The sequence below is a fragment of the Idiotropiscis lumnitzeri genome, chromosome 7, assembly GCF_059441095.1.
Source record: "Idiotropiscis lumnitzeri isolate Australia: NSW breed Sydney's pygmy pipehorse chromosome 7, RoL_Ilum_1.0, whole genome shotgun sequence".
Classification (NCBI taxonomy): domain Eukaryota; kingdom Metazoa; phylum Chordata; class Actinopteri; order Syngnathiformes; family Syngnathidae; genus Idiotropiscis; species Idiotropiscis lumnitzeri.
The window spans coordinates 1990659-2007276 of record NC_142397.1 but is presented as its reverse complement, the minus strand read 5'-3'; the positions used below and the strand labels follow the sequence as shown (position 1 = coordinate 2007276).

Sequence of the window (16618 nt, the reverse complement as noted above, 5' to 3'; positions counted from 1 at the left end):
TCCGTATGGAATCGTGACAATTAAGTGTATCGCCCCAGCCAGAATATTACACATGACAAAAATCTCACAGGTGCCACCAAATATTAACGTATCAAAAAGTTTATCCACTGATCACTTTGTCTGTTTATTTGCAAATGTCTACTGCCTAATCTGTGAAATCCGGATTTATTTGTTGAACAAAAAACAATTACTTTCTTTTATAAAAGGCAACAGATGCATCGTACAGGAATTGTTCTGCCTGCATAGATAAATGAATAAAGACGCATTACCTACGGCGAATACATTTTCGTGGCAATTAAGTGAAAGTGATTTTTTTTTTTCAGAGCCAAGCAACGTGCTGCAGCGGTGGGGGTCGACTGCGAGCTGACTCACAAGAAGAAAGCATATGTTGATGAGTGACCCATGAAGGTATGACGGAGCGGAATCGATCTTGTTTCTTAATGACCTGCACAACAACTGCAGGCACGCGGCAATTTAATAAGGATGCTCGAAAGCATGTCGAGCTTGTTCAACACTGCCATCTGCTGGTCATAACAGAACATGCACGTCAACGACGATCTTCCAGAAGTATTTGGGATCGTCCAGAATGAAACGCAAATTTGAAAAACTTGGAAATCCTAAATCAGACTTGGAGCCTTAATTTCAAAACATTACCTGCATTTCAAACCCTAACACTTGTTTAAAACTCTCATTTGTTGTTTGAAAGCCTAATTCTCCTTTAAATTTGCTATTAACGGTTTATCGGAAACTCTAAACCAGTTTATAACGTAAACTGTAAAATCTTAACCCTCTTTTGAGATCCTATCATAGTCTTGAAGCCCTAATCAAAAACTAACCCCGAATTGAAGTCCTAAACGGGGCTTTTAAGACTAATTTGAAACGCACATCGGTTTTTGAAACGGTGACATTGTCTTCCAACCCTTACTTTGGCTTCAAAAGATAACACAGATATAATCTTAATCTTGGTTTAAAACCTTAACCCTGTCTTGGAGCCCTGATTTAACACCTTAACATTGACTTGAAAACCAAACCCATCCTTGTCTTCTTGTCCAGCATCTTTTCGACATGATCAAATTGTCCAAATGTGCGTTTTCCTAATTAATCCTCGATTCGATCTCGGTCAATGGCGACTAAGACAAGAAAAGACCCACGTTGAGTAACCACAACTTTTAATTGGAAAGTGCTCCCTGATTGATGTACCTTAGCGTTAAAAGAAAATGAGATTTTCTTATCTATAATTCTTCCGATCAAATCTCTACGGTCACCACAGCAGCGTTTGTGAATCGAGCTGCTTCCGCGGGGCGTGTGGCGCTATTAAAAGTGCAAATAGCAAACCCCCTCGACAACTTTTCTCACAAATCTCCGGAGAAACATTCGCTGTGATATATTGCACTGAGTGTGGCGACTTAATTACAAAGCGTATTTGGGGATTTGGAATTCTGGTAAGTGGGCTTTATCACATGGATAAAACAGGAGGACGTGGACCACCCAGGTGATGAAGTTGTGCTTACAATCCAATCAATGCTTTGCGGAAACGTCTGCGCGCCTCCCTTCTACACCAAAGTACATCTGGAAGACGTCGCAGCAGCCTTTTTCCCGCAAGAACTGGTAGAGCAGGCCCAGGTCCATGTGATTCCCTCTGCTCCCGCGGGGGTCGAAGGTCGCCTCCTCGAAGCCGGAGAACTTACGCAGGGAGTCGACGCTTTGGACGCTCGGCGTGTCGCTTAGCCAAACGTCTTCTCGGTGTCGAATGGTGATCCGCTTCCACGTCAGGTTCTTCACTCTGCACAACGGCGGCAATATTTAGCGTCTCGGGCTGAGATATTGACTTCAGAGGGAATATACGGCATTATGGACAATGGGAATGGAAAATTAGTTTCACACACGGTTGCAATCCTAATTTTGAAATCCGCAACTAAAATGAAAAAATTCAAACCATCACACGGGCTTAAAACGTTAAATGGAGACATTAACAAGGATCGAAACTAGGGATGAGCGAGGACCAATATATGGTATCAGTATCGGATACTCATGGAAGCTACCGATACCAACCACCGATACTTTAGGCAAATAAGGACATTGAACAAGTCCTCCAGTACAGTAGTTGGCCGAATAATGCAGCAGTTTGACACATCGGCAAATCATCTGCGTTACAATTTTTTCGTCCTTGTGTTGAATGGAATTTTATATATCAAAAGTACTCAAGTTACCGGCAATCTATACCGGTGAGTGAATATTTGAATATTTGGTCTTGTAAAAAAAAAAATCTAACATCCCTACTTGAAAATCACATTTGTAAACCCTACATTGGTTTCTGACTCTTTTTTGAATCCTTGACCTTGGCTTTGCACTCATTTGAAACACTAACCAAGGCATGACACCTGAAAGTGAAAACCTAAAGATCATGGAAAGGTCAACAAAGGTTACCTGGACCAGAACTCCTCACAGGCCGCCTGTGGACCTTCCACACAAACAATCCCGGGCTTCCCTGGCATGCTGAAACCGGACAGTCCGAGCTCCTTGGCCCACTCTAAGATGTTCTTCCTCTTGGTGCTGTTATAGATGTGGTGGCTGTAGATCCACAGGCGACAGAATGCTTCCCGCCGCGGCATCGAGGCAGAGTCGCTCTTGGGAGCAGCAGGCGTCTGCACCGAAGAGCTTTTGTCAACAAAGGCGCGCAAGTTGTCTCTCAGCCATTCCAGCGCCGACAGCACGCACACTTCTCCCAGGCAGGCGTCTGCCAGATGTGCGTTGAGCCCGGCGTGGAGGTGCGTCTGCTGGGCACGGCTCAGCTCGCAGCACCTAAGGCAAAAAGAAAGAAATAAATAAAAAGAAATCCACAAAACTTCCATTGTGACATATATGCAAATGGGGTCTTATTGATATATAGACAAACATACTTCATTTGGTGTAATTTTGTTTATTATCTCTGCCTTCTCTAGGTAATGACCACGAGTCGATGCATCTTGAGACCACCAACAGGCCGTTGGTGGAACTGCAGACAGCTGATTGAAACTGATTGGGTTTATGTAAAGTGCATTTTTTTTCTTTGCCAATGCACCGTTACTTTGTGCAAGGAAACCATACTCGAATTTATACATTTGCACCTTATTAAGGTAAAATAAATGATTTGTTTGAATATTGTTTCCCTTTATAATTATAACAAAATAATAGTGATTTTGTTTTCATAATCGAGCAGCAGTATTGAAACGTATAAAACTGCTAAGTCTTTTGAGGAACTGGTAACTCGCCTAAGCTGCTACTTCTGTATTTGTTTGCGAATAACCTTATAATAATTAATGAGCGTACCTAAACGATATATTTATTTTGTAGCAATCTTTTATCTTACCAAACCGTTAAGTCAGGTAGCACGCAAGGATAGTCTGGTGGATACGTGCAGGTGAGGAAAAAGTCCACCTGTAAAAATGACAATAAACAATATGAAATCAAATTGATAAATAACTGTCATTAATTGTTAATAACAGAATGGGTCACTTTCCACTTTGTTTACCCCCACTGCGTCTTTCGGGTCATCCTCCAGCTTCTGCTTGATGGCGAACTGTGGTCTGGAGGAGGGAGGCGGCGCGGGTGGTGGGCTCTCGGTAGAAGCCGACAGCGAACCATCGGTGCCGGCGTACTCTCGGAGCTCGGCCAGGGCCAGCTGGTCCACGATCTCCAGTTCGTCGTTTGTGGGGAACATGCTCGTCAACAGTTCGAGTTCTGCCAACTGAGCCTCTGCCCACTCCCGGAACGACATGTTAAAAAGCTTGTGTTTCATCAAAAGTTGGCCATTGTTTTGCACTTTTGATGAACAGAAAGTGCTTTAGGATACCTTTTTTGCGACACGTCTACGGTGAAGCAGAGCACATAAGCATGCTTACATTTCACCCGGAACATTTTAGACGGGGCACCAAAAAAAGCAAATTAGCCTTCAATGCTAGTAGCTTGTGCGGGCCCCGGAACATTTTAGACGGCGCACCGGAAAGCATGCTGGATTGTCATAAAGCCAATTTAAATATTTTTTTAAAATCCACCTAAACTCGCTTTATTCAAGTTTACCTATCTCGATAAAATAAACGAAAAATAACACGCCCGTGTTAAATGCCAACTAAGAGGCACGACCTCGCTCACTGGTCTTGTTTATCAACTCGGCAGGCCAGCGACACACCGGAAGTGAACAGACAAAGTTCACATGAAAATGAAACCGTCACACTTTAGTTCCGTCTCCATAGAAATGATTCGATTCTATTGAGGCTGCCAAATCAGCGGCATTTCCCCCCACGCGGAATGCGTACAAATGTGCCCTCGAAGCGAATTTCCCTGGGACACTTCCTGAGATGTCAACATTAAAGTTGGCGTCTGGGGGAAAAAGTAAACGAAAGTGAACGTGTGACGTGCTTCGCCTCCGTGTGTGTCTAGTAAGTCTCCTCAAGCAGGGAGTTGAATTGCGTGATGACATTACGTGCTCCAACTCGACTTTGATCTTCACGTAAGTGGCTTGTTTTTAAGCAATATTACAACAAAAATACGTCATGTGCGGTTTCCGTCTGTAATAGCGGAAAATAGGGGAAACATGGGGAAGAAAAAAGCGAAGGACAGGAGCTCCAGGGAGGATGATGAGTTTGAAATGACAGGTACGCATGCTTACATCTTCATACAAGTGATGGAGAGTAGCTTAATACTTTCCTACAACTGTGCTTTATCCTCACAGGTCCAGTTTGCAGGCACATTAGGAAAGGCACAGACCAGACTCTTCTCAAGAAGATCTCTGGCATATTTGACTGGACACGTTGCCAGGACTGTAAACATGAGGACAATAAAGAAAACGGAAGCACAGGCCCTTCTGTGGACTCTGAGGATGAAAAGGACTCAGTGGTTGAAGTGTGGATGTGCATTAAATGTGGTCACAGAGTGAGTTCACATGATTTGTGTTGACATCTGCCACCGTTTGATTGAAACTTTTCTTTGAAGGGATGCGGACGAAGCTCTGAGAACCAACACGCCATCAAACACTACGAAACGCCGCGATCTGACACTCATTGCCTAGTGATCAGCCTGGACAGCTGGAGTGTTTGGTGAGTGTACGTGTTTACTTTCCAAGGGACTTGATGAAAACTGGAAAGTTGATATTTGCTTTGGACTTTCACTTCTATAAGTTACTCCTACCTCTGCTCATCCCTCAGGTGCTACGAGTGCGACGATGAGGTGCGGTACTCCGCCAGCAGTCAGTTGGCTCAGCTGGTGAACAACATAAAAAAAAAGACGCAGTTGGACTCTGTACAGAAAGCACAGACAAGTAAGTGTAGATTACAGTGGAACCGCTAAGCCCTAACAGAATTTGTTATGGAATGCTGCTTTTTTTTTTGCCATAAGATATTCTTGTCCGATGAGTTGTCATCGTTGTCACTTCTCCTTCTCTTCATCACTGTCGCAGAAAACGAGGCGTTGGAGGTGCGACCGAAAAGCGTCACCTTCAAGACAGAAGAAGATGAAAACAAGGAGAACGTCAGGACCCAGAGCTGCGATAGGAAGACCACCAGGAAAGTGTCTGTGTGCAAGTCGCCAAACTGCAACAGCGCAACGGAAGGCAACAGCGGCGTTCCCGTCCGAGGGCTGAGCAATCTGGGAAATACTTGTTTCTTTAACGCTGTCATCCAGGTGAGCTTTGAGAAGACGTTTCAAATAAATGCCGAAATACGCATTTTTGGTTGTATCCTGGTTTGCAGAACCTCTCTCAGACGCAGATGTTACGACAGACTCTTAACAAGGTGATAGATGACAAGACGAGCCTCAATGTCAAACCTGCTTCCTCCTCCACACTGGTACGTCTCTGGTTTATCATTTCCGGAGCATCACTCATTTGTCCCGAAAGACAAAAAAATTAAATATGAACAACTTTAAATGTCAGTGATTAACCCCCTTAAATTTGACTTTGACTTTTTGTGAGCACAGGAGGCCGTCGTGGCCGAACTGGATCGGCCGGGCTCGCTAACGATGGCAATGAATCAGCTCCTGAACGAAATTCAAGAATCAAAGAAGGGTGTGGTGACGCCACAGGAGCTGTTTGCGCAAGTTTGTAAAAAGTGAGCGCCGCAACCAACGTAGACGTCAAACAAGGCAAATGGAGTCTTATTGCAACACGGCTTTTTGTCTCATTTGTTCAGGGCTGCGAGGTTCAAAGGATTTCAGCAGCAAGACAGCCAGGAGCTGCTGCGCTACCTGCTCGACGGGATGAGAGCAGAGGAAAGCAAAGTAAGCGATTGGTGGCCTGTAAGAAGACAAAATGATTGAGATGATGTGAATTTTATGTACATTTATTTGATTTACATTCCAAGCTCCTTAGTCACGGGCTGACAAACATGAAATAAAACGCTATCAATAAAATATCCGTCTTACCCCTTCCGCACGGGTTGAATACATTTAAACATTTTAAACACACAAACAAAAATTGCAAGCATAAAATAAAATACATAGAGGACACTTGACAATAATCGTTGAAAAAGAAAAAAAATAAATTATAGTTCAAAGCCTTACAATGCTTCCGTCTTATGTAATCACATTGAGACTCATTTAAACACAATTTTTAAATGCATTGTAGTCCTTTTTTGACCCAAAAACGCAACACACAATAGAAATCTACAATATTTACGTAACTCATGTGCACATCATGTTTAAAATATTTAACTGTTCAGGCATTTTTTGATTCATCATCCAAGTGTAACGCTGCCATTATTCCAACAACATAAAACAGAATTGAAGTATTTATGAAATGGAACTTTAACGTTGTGGTACAGTTGAAAACGCCACCGTTTGACATTCACAATTGCAAGTGTAAAAAGAAGTTAACCTTTTAGGTATTTCCACTGATGTGATTTGTGTCTTTAGAGGGTGAGCGCTGCAATCACGGAGGCGCTTAAACGATCGGGAAAAGTCACAGATGCAGAGGAGCTAAAAACGGTTGTTAAAGGTAAATTGAAATTGTGAATGTGCATTTTATTTTTATTTTTTTTTGGGGGGGATTATAATTGTTGCTTAAAATGTCATTCATCTGCTCTATCCAAAGAATATGAGAAAAACGGGCTACCCCAAAATTTTGTGGACCAAGTGTTTGGCGGCGAGATGACCAGCACGATCATGTGTCAGCAGTGTAAAACGGTACGTGCTGCTGCCCGCGAAACAAAACAACATTAATAATATCACGCAAAGCGATATTAGTGCTAAACAGCTCCTTCTTTTACTCTCACAGGTGTCTGTGGTCACGGAGATGTTTTTGGACCTTTCTCTTCCAGTTTCTGATCAGGTAAAACCTTTTGGTTTCCCATTTACAGAATTTGTTAAAATGCTTTGAAACATTGGAATACACTGCATTGCCAAAAGACAAATGTTTTCTTTTACATTTTGACAAAAATTATCGCTAATATTTAATATTTTTCATTTTAATCTGGAAGATACATCTTGCATTAAAGTGAAATTAATTGTAATGATTATAAAAAAAATTACAAATTGCTTTGAAGTTGATAACTTCATTTTTTAAAATAAATATTTTTTTTAATAGGGATAGAATGTGTTTTTAATATTAACGCAATAACTCGTTTGCATTGCCTACTTTTATTATTACCCATGAAAGGGGATATTTTGCAAACATGGTCTACCTTTGACACATTTCGAAAAATGCCTTTGTCAAATACACAGCTTTGAGTTTACAAAACATTTTTTTGTTGTCTATGTAGCCAAACGCGAATGCTTTTCACCTGATTAAACAGTCCTAATTTTGAGGGAAAAAAATAAATCAGAGTGAAATGTTCTTAAAAAAAAACACCTACACGCTGTTTTGTGTTCTAATGGTGTTTTTTGCTTTATTATGTCGAATTTTACACACTTTTGTCTTTTTGTGAGAATACAGGCGTACCGGAAGAAGACTCTGAAAAAAACGGTGCGGAAAAGCAGTGACGCCAGCGAAGATGGCCCGGAAAGTCAGAGCGAAGACCTTCCCGCCGGTAGCAAGTACCAGCAAAAGAAAGCCAAGAAGCAGGCCAAGAAACAAGCCAAGGTAACTCAATTGACCCTCTTGCTTCCATAAGTGGAGTCGACATACGCGATAGAAATGATTTATGTCACATATTCACAATGCAATTATTATTTTGGACAAGAAGCCATGGATCAAATTGACCCAGAGATTATTGTTGGTCACTCGGGGAAAAAAGAACGAACAGGAGGGTCGGTGTAACAATTTAATTTGTCGTAAGTCATAGCTCGGGTGTCGGCAAAAATAAATGATTCCGTGGATCTAAAAAGTTTCAAGATTCATCATTTCTTTCTTTTTGCCTCCATAGCATCAAAAGAGGCAGCAGAAGCTGGAGAGCCGAGTCAGTTTCAACAGTCTCGCAGCTCTGAATGAAGCGCAAGATCTTGCTGAAGTCGTTGAGAAGCAAGAAGGGGATTGTGCACCAACCAGCGTCTCCGAACACAAAGCGAATACCCCGCCTGACAAGGAGGAAGACAAAGGCGACTCGGCCAACGACCCTCAATCGGAAGCAGCCTGCAATCGTTTCAACGCCTTACCCGAAACGCAGCGCTCCAGCGACATTGTTTTGGACGACGACGACGACTTGGCGCTGGCGAACGAGATGGAGAAAATCAACCTGAACGACGCCTTCATCGAGTCGGACTCGGTGGAAACGTGCGTGGAGAGCGAGGACGACGGGCCGGTGGATGAGACCAAGGAATACATGGTCGTCAACCAGGACCCGGAGCTGGCCTTCCAGACTTTGGCTCGCAGGCCTTCGCCGGACAAGCAGGAGTGCTCGGTGGAGTCGTGCCTGTTTCACTTCACGGAGGAGGAGATCCTCAGTGAGAACAACAGTCTGCTCTGCGTCAGCTGCACTAAACGGCAGGCCAGCAAGAACAAATCTGCAGGTAAGAAAAGTTTGCGCAGAGGAAGCTTTTTTTTTTCTGTCATGATTTAAAACAGTTAACAAGAGTCAATACATTGTCTGTGCCATGCTTTTGTCCAAACAAGAATCAAGAATTCTTTGCACAATTTTCAACTGGCGTTTCAGTGCTCTCTCTTACCAATGGCAAGTGTGGCTTTTGTTACCATGACAACAAAGGGGTGGGGCTTGAACGAGGCAAGCGACTTTTATTTGCGGGCACAAAGCCATGAGTGTTGGGAAGTGGGAGTAACGAGCACCCAAATAAAAAAAAAGAAAATAAAACCATTTTCAATTGCGGCGGCTGCACTTCATACGCTGCACTTCGGATCTGTGCATGTGGTGCATGCAGCTGACACATTTGTGATGTTCCATCCATCCATCCACGCCGCTCGTGATGTCGCCATTTGACAAATTTCAGAATTGGCCAAAATTTGGATTCATCCAAATGAGCCAACACTGAATATGCCTTTCCTTACCATAATGACTGGGGGCGGAGCTAACAAGGCGAGCAACTAACCCAGAATATGATGAGAATAGCAAGCACACACAAATGCAGCTAAAACCTGATTGCATTTTCACTCGTGTCGCCGATCAATGTTCATCAGTTTTTTAGTAATTTGTCTCCTGAAATGTTCTCTATTTAGGATCCAAGAAGAACGTCTACACGGAGGCTTCGAAGCAAATGCTGATCTCCTCTCCGCCACCGGTGCTCACTCTTCACCTGAAGAGATTTCAACAGGTGATCCAGCGTGAGCAACAGAAATTCACATGGACACATTTCCCCATTTGACTGCAACAAAGCATTTTTTCATCTCTTAAATTCCCGCCTTTTGTTTTCTCCAGAACGGTTACGGCATTTCTAAGGTGAACCGGCACGTGCCCTTCCCTCTGATACTGGATCTCGCCCCCTTTTGCGCCCTCAAGAGTAAGGTAAATGTGGCTTTGGGAGTTAGGTTCATGTAAATTAGGCATTTGTATTTAGTTTCTTGGGTGACGATACAGTATTTAAAACATTTTTTTTATGCATTTGAAATTCTTAAATTTCTAATTAAATTCTTCCTGATGTCAAAAATTGCTTTCTCTGTCGTTTGTGTGTGTGCGTATATACGTTGCTCCCACAGCTCATGGTGCCATTTTGGCAGGGTGCCAAAAAAGTATGACAACTTTTGCGATCTTTATATTTTATATAACAACACATTTGTTTCCACTTTTAGAACGTGGTTGAAGGTGAATGTCAGATTCTGTACAGCTTGTACGGCATCGTGGAGCACAGCGGCACCATGAGGTCCGGTCACTACACGGCGTTCGTGAAAGTACGACCCCAAAGCTCCAAATCATCCTCCAGCAGGCTTGAAGGTAAGAAAGATTCATACTAGGACACCGCTTATCCGATGTTCTTTCTTGTTTCCACCATTGGTGCTGAAACCACCCAAATGGCTCCATTGTGGTACTAATAAAGCGGTTTAAATGATCGGATCTGCTCTATTGTCACTGATGAAAACTATCTCCACCTCATTAGGAGCGCCACCTCAAGGATCGTGGTTCCACATCAGCGACACGAGCGTGCAGCCGGTGAGCGAGAGCAGAGTGCAGAGTAGCCAAGCCTACCTCCTGTTCTACGAGAGGATCCACTAAGACTCTTCAAAACCTGTGCCTCTATGCCCTCCTGCTGCTCTAGCTCTTAACATACACTGTACAGAGTTTCTCTCAGTGTCACTGACATTATGGTGACTCCTCAGATGACATTTAGCGCCAGCTGACGTTTTGCAGCCGTTTTGTTTCTCAGACTCTTGGGAACGTGTCAAGGTGTGCAAACACAAAGGTCCAGATGTTGAACAAAAACAAAAGGATTTGTACAAAAACTCAATAATTCCATATAGTGGACGGGTGGAATTTTAAGCAAATACATGTTTATTTTGTATGAACATGCAATAAAACAGTTCATGTGAAAATGTGTGTCTCGTCCCTGGATGGGCTTTACCCTCCGCGCATGCGCACAAAGTTTTCCCCTTTGCTGCTGCTTTTGCTGACTGTGGTTCCGGATGGGCACATTCGTCTCGACACAGCGCACAAATGGTACCGCTAACGAGCTGACACGCCAGGTCGGTGCTCATGCTACGTTTTAATGATTCCAATTATTTTTTTAAGCTAACTATACTTTAACGCATTTAACTTCTTCAATGTGCTGGCTTGAAATAGCATACATGGCGATAACGGCCTCGCCTAAGAGGGGGGGGAAGCTCCGTTTTTATTATTTCCAAACGTTTTCAAACTTAGTCCGATAACTTTCGTTTCACATTTGACGCCCAAATAGTATCAAACGTGTCGAGTTTGACGCCACCGAGCTTGTTCTCGTCTCGTGTGCTTCGCCAAGTTGGCCAAACATGAGTCAGCATTTTAAACTTGTTTTAACTAGCTGGAAAAAAAGTGCTAACGAGGAATCTAACTGTGTTCTCGACTGGTCATTATTTACACCCCACGCAATTGGTGCCAAGCGTTATGCTTTTACGACGATATGTCACAATTTTGTTGATTTGAACTGTATGGGAATGCCCTGCTTGACGCTTAGAGGTGTTCCTAATAATGTGGCCCTAAGGTTTTACACTGCAAAAAGTTTTAACACATAAGCATCTTTTTAAACCAATTTTGATGGATGTGTCGGTCCAAACAAAACCGACTGGTACTTTTAAAACCTGTTTTGTGGTTATGCAACGTATCTTCCTAAAGGAAAAAAAAAAAAGTTTGGTGAGTGAGTAACTGTAAAAATCCCTGAAATCTGTGAGGATTAGAAAATGGAAATTCATGTTATTTTTTGGGTCATAGAAATGATTAAATGGAATGGAAAAAGAATTTAATCTTTAATATTATGACACCAATTTACAGTAGAATCACAATTTTTGAAGAAAAACTTCCCAGATTAAATTAAGCTGTTAATTAACTTTCTGATCTCTGATGATGAAGCTGCTCCCTCCTCACTCCTCAGGCTGAGTGAACCATGCTGCTCCAAGCCCAGCGCGTTTCCGTGTTCACCTTCCAGTCGGCCGTGCACAGCGCTCACGTCTTGCAGTGCCTGGACGAGCAGCGGCGGCGTGATGTTCTGTGCGATGTGACCGTAGTGGTGGAGGGCCGCCGCTTCCGGGCCCACACCGCTGTCCTGGCCTCGTGTAGCGAGTACTTCCACAGCCGCGTCGCTGGCGCCGACTCCAAATGCAACTCCGTTGTCACCCTGCCGGATGAGGTCAGTTTGGGAACTTTGTCCATCCAATTTTTTTCCGATTTTCCACTATTCGCAGTCGGGTTTCACTGCCTGCTTGTTCGTAGTACTGCGCCTACTACTTGCGATTCAAGTGTTACAAGCTTTTCAATCTTTCCACATTTGTGTGCCGGTTAAGTGGAAGTCTACAGTTCATCGGGCCTAATCAATCGTCCACCTCTTTTGCTTCAGGTGACGGTTCATGGCTTTGAACCTTTGCTGCAGTTCGCCTACACATCAAAGCTACTCTTCACCAAAGAAAACATCCACGAGATTCAAAGCTGTGCCAAATTCCTGGGCTTTTGCAACCTGGAGTCGGGATGTTTTGATTTCCTGATCCCGAAATTTTCGGAGCCCAAAATGCAGGATGTCACGCAGAGGGTCTGCTGCCAGGGTGGCAAGGCGAAGCCGCCCCGCTCCGACTTGCGAGCGGACCTCCCTGCGCCGTTCCCTTCGGGCGCTCCTGGCCCGCCTCGCGACTTGTGTTTGGAAACTTGTGGGCCGCAGATGCCTTCTTTATCCTTGGACTTGTCAGCCAAAATTGTGTGCCCGATGTTGTCTTTGCCGGATCCGGACGAAGCGGGTCACGCCTCTCGAATGTGCGGCGCTGACATTTTGGCTGTGGAAGACGTTTGCGGTCAAAGCCAGTTGAGTCTGCCGGAGTTGTCATGCGAGCTGTCGGCGACGGCGCACGTGGATCCGCAAGATGTGATCGAGCCCGGGGAGACGCTCGACGTGGACTGCGGTCTTGCTTCTTGTCCCGTTGCCGAAGATTGCACTCCGTTATTAGAGCAGACGGCCAAGGACGAGGGATTCTCTGAGAGAAGCATCGAGGAGCGGGAAGTGGCCGAACATCTGGCGAAGGGATTTTGGTCTGACCTGTGCACACCACCTCAAGCTCAGACCATGCCCCCTTTGGAACAGAACAATCTTGGGAAAGCCTCTTCGGATTTCCATTGGCTCAAACAGCTGGACCTCACCTCCAATCCGGCCGACTGTCCTTTCCTCCGGGAGCTCGGTTCGGGTGACGAGCCAAACTCGCGCACTGACACTCTGTCCCAGTCGGAGAAGAGCCCCTGCATATCGTCACTTAACTCGGGGGAGGAGTCCGATACGGACAGCGATGGCGATGCAGAGGCCAACAACAGGAGAGCGGCTGAGGTCAGCATCATATTCAGACAATAATTCCTTCTGCGTTGAAGTTGGTAAAAAAAAAAAAAAGTGGCGCCATCTGTTGGACAAACATAGCCAGTGCCGGTTTACAATCCGTTCTTTGGGCAGCGTCATTGTCCAAATTTGTCTGACTGCGCCATTGTCTGTCACTGACCTGCATAAAGACATAATCACAATCAAGATTTTCAGGAAAACTATTCACCCCCCCCCCCCTCGAAAAAAAAAAAAACACAAGTGCGGGATTAATTGAGCGTTTCTTGTGCCGCGAGACCACGCTTTTGTAATCCAGCGTGACCTTTTCATAACTTCAAAACGTATCTCGTATCATCTTAAACGAAGGACACCCTGGCCTGTGTTAGAAATGCAAGAATTAACAGCCCTCGAGAGCGCTTATCCAGCCCGTTTTCGATGTTTCGATCCTCTAATATACTTGATTCAAATGGTCACGATCGTTCTCAGGCTTCTGCAAAGCTTGCTGAAGAGATGATCGTTTGATCATCAAGTGTGTCGCGTGTGTGTTGGGCGAGCGAAACATCTAAAACAAGACTGAATGCGGACTCTCGAGGATATCGCAAAGCCTCGTTAATCGCAGGCAATATTTATTCCGGAGCCCAAATCTACAATCCGACCAAACAAGTTACTTGCTGTCACCCGTGTGCAGATTCAGCTGCCATTCCCGGTGGAGCAGATCTCCACGCTGAGTCGCAGCGCCTTCCAGCAGCTTCTCAAGCAGCATTCCATGACGCCCGAGCAGCTGGAGTTTGTTCACGACGTCCGGCGCCGGAGCAAAAACCGTGCGGCGGCGCAGCGATGCAGGAAGAGGAAGATGGACGACATACACCATCTTGACGTGGAAATCAAAGTATTAGTAAGTCGCTTGCTGCTTTTTCACTCCGGTTTCCTGATTTCTGAGAAATGAAACGAAATGTGCCTCAACCTTGCTGCAGAAAAGCGAGAAGGAGAAGCTGCTTCACGAGCGCGCAGAACTGGAGCAGAACTTGGAGGAAACCCGCCAGAGTCTTTGCAGGCTGTGCAAGAGCGTCAGCGCCGAGCCCACCTCGGATCAGGACCACCTGCACTTCCTGGCCAAGCTCTCGGCGCCGGACTTCCCGGCGTCGCCACCCCTCGCCGATCAAGATGCGTGAAGCCCGATTCAAAAGCGGTAAGTTGAGAGTCTCCGGCCTGGATGGATTTCACATTTCCACTTTTCCAAGTCCAGGGAATGGACTTTTTAATTTTTTTTTAATATCACAGACTATAGTAACTCCCTCATGGATTTCGCTTGTGTTGCCTTTTTAATTAACGTCAACATAAATCTGAATTTTACTGTAGCATAGTTACGAGTGTGTTAACAACCATCCAGTAGGCGTCCGTTGTTTGATTTCTCAGGGAAAGACTCAACTTGATCCCTACACTGCACATTAACAGATCTCCCTAACAAGTTTTTTTTTAATCATCATAGTCAAGTGTTCTAATACTGTACCATGATACTGTGTCTCCAAACAAATATGCAAAGCACTAACTGATCTGTCAATGCGAGAAAACTGTTACTGCTAACACACATTGTTGGTAGGATTGTTTCAAAACAAATGCATGGCTTGGTGAGGAACGGTTCGAGTGTCTGAAATGGACACACAAAAGAAGCGATGCTATTTAATGCAAATTGTGCCTTCTGCAAAATTTTTTGTTCCTTTCTAATTCCAAAGCACTGTTGCACATTAACCCAGAGCCTTCATTGAGTATTTTTTAGTACATGTCTTCTTTTTAATAAAAATCCTTTGTACAAGCTGCTCCCATGAAATGGTCCTCTAAAAAATGTGCAGTAGTAGCGCAGCTGTGCCTGTAGGTGGCAGTACAAGTCAACAATTCCTCTAATCATTGGTTTGAACAACAATTATTTTTATAATTTGAGCAACAATTATATGCGTTAAGTTTTCTTATTCACAGTGACGAATAAGTTCTCCCAAATGATGTTTGTAAAATATGAGACAACGCTGATGACATTGTGGATTTTACTGGTCCCTTGAAGGAAGTGGAAAAAAAAATTGCTGACTTGACAACAAACTCAGGCAGGTTTGGAAAGTGAGAAGTAAAACTTTGCGCCATAGTCATCAGTCAAAGATAGAAAAGTCAATATGGAAGGACTTCCCAAAAAACGAATATTCAAAAAAAAATGACAAAAGAAAATAAGAAGTCAAAGATACTAAATCATGGAGCCAAATAATCCCTGCCAAAGAAAGCGACACTAAGAAACATTTGTACAAAGGCGTTTCCAAAAGGTGCTGTCTCTCTCTGTTTCATTTTGCGATCACAAAAAATGCTATTTCATTGACGCTTCTTTTGCAAAGCACATCATCCAACGTTGAAATACAAAAAAAAACAAAAAACTGAAGAAATTTATTGCATCACAACCTCCCATTTGTTCTGTTTTCACTGGAATGAGTCAAATCATGTGTACAGGCACACTTTCATACCCGTGGAAAAATAAATTGCAGTAATCTTGCTAAATTAATAGAACAGTCTTGAAAGACTCCGACGATTACATTGAAGCTCTTGTGCTGAGCAGGGAGGGGATTGGGGACCATGTTGCGTGAAAAATGACGAGCAATTGATGCCCACTCCCAAAGGTTGCCACCAGATGGCAGCAGAGAACGCCCCATTTCCCTTCAACGTAGTTGCGTGACACCAAATAGGTCATTTTGGGTATTTACTTGCAGAACAAAAAAAACCAATCGTAACACCTTGAAAAAAGGGCCTGCTGTTTTGTTTTTTTATTTATTCTAACCTCGTTGTTCTAATAGTTTGAGAAAAGTGTGTATCAAAACTTTTGGTCCGCTGTCCTCCCACCCAAGAAGTCACCGCTGGCACACAAGCAGCCCTGCGAAGCCGCCACTCTCTCCCAACAAGCAATGTGGCATCTACGAGTCAAAGGGATTACACGCCCAGACATCAGATATCATCCCCGCCTCCTGCCGTGACACACAATCCTCAAATTGACGCTTGTCAAACCTGCCTTTACCCTCACCTTCTCCCCTGGCGCTCCGGCAACTTCCATCCACCGTTTTTACAGCATTGTGGCAGCAAAAAAACAAAAACAAGGGCAAAAAAAAGAAAAAAGTACCATGATCCTCTTTTAGCGAGCGACGCAGGAAAAAGAGACTTGATTTGAGGAGGAAGAAGCAGCAGCTGCGCGACATGGCAAGGTCAGGGGCTGCTAATCCGCGGCCTCATTCATGCCAGATTAAAAACCTGCTCCCAG

At 44.1% G+C, this 16618-nt stretch overlaps 3 protein-coding genes across 9 annotated transcripts in view; 2 read left to right on the top strand and 1 right to left on the bottom strand.

Moving 5' to 3' along the window:
* Positions 1 to 1152: 1152 nt before the first annotated feature.
* On the bottom strand, positions 1153 to 4358 carry rwdd2b (RWD domain containing 2B). Its single transcript, XM_088300354.1, has 4 exons — positions 3512 to 4358; positions 3350 to 3417; positions 2428 to 2802; positions 1153 to 1783 (listed from the first exon to the last, which is right to left on the bottom strand). The coding sequence occupies exons 1-4, from the start codon at positions 3776 to 3778 to the stop codon at positions 1519 to 1521; spliced, it is 975 nt and encodes a 324-aa protein (XP_088156480.1). The 5' UTR covers positions 3779 to 4358; the 3' UTR covers positions 1153 to 1518.
* On the top strand, positions 4173 to 10885 carry usp16 (ubiquitin specific peptidase 16). 2 transcript variants are annotated; one of them, XM_088300351.1, is made up of 18 exons: positions 4173 to 4418; positions 4557 to 4634; positions 4712 to 4911; positions 4972 to 5075; positions 5184 to 5296; positions 5435 to 5658; positions 5727 to 5822; positions 5953 to 6083; positions 6165 to 6252; positions 6886 to 6967; positions 7064 to 7155; positions 7247 to 7300; positions 7904 to 8050; positions 8334 to 8916; positions 9578 to 9672; positions 9777 to 9863; positions 10148 to 10289; positions 10453 to 10885. In XM_088300351.1, the coding sequence occupies exons 2-18, from the start codon at positions 4574 to 4576 to the stop codon at positions 10566 to 10568; spliced, it is 2415 nt and encodes an 804-aa protein (XP_088156477.1). In that variant the 5' UTR covers positions 4173 to 4418; positions 4557 to 4573; the 3' UTR covers positions 10569 to 10885. The 2 variants fall into 2 exon arrangements, with proteins under 2 accessions (XP_088156477.1, XP_088156476.1); XM_088300350.1 differs by having other exon boundaries at positions 4174 to 4489.
* Positions 10886 to 10904: 19 nt separating this feature from the next.
* Positions 10905 to 16618, top strand: part of LOC148333043 (transcription regulator protein BACH1-like) — a 51860-nt gene continuing 46146 nt past the window's right edge. For 5 of the 6 annotated variants that reach the window (XR_015844218.1, XR_015844217.1, XR_015844219.1 and 2 more), the window contains exons 1-5: positions 10905 to 11035; positions 11917 to 12171; positions 12379 to 13347; positions 14021 to 14227; positions 14307 to 14521. Coding sequence is in view for 2 of the 6 variants with exons in the window: in XM_088300353.1 (XP_088156479.1) it covers positions 11929 to 12171; positions 12379 to 13347; positions 14021 to 14227; positions 14307 to 14504 (1617 nt within the window). In the remaining 4 variants the exon portion in view is untranslated. Of the gene's footprint in view, positions 11036 to 11916; positions 12172 to 12378; positions 13348 to 14020; positions 14228 to 14306; positions 15150 to 16618 lie in introns of those variants that run through there. The other variant, XM_088300352.1, reaches the window with a different exon arrangement.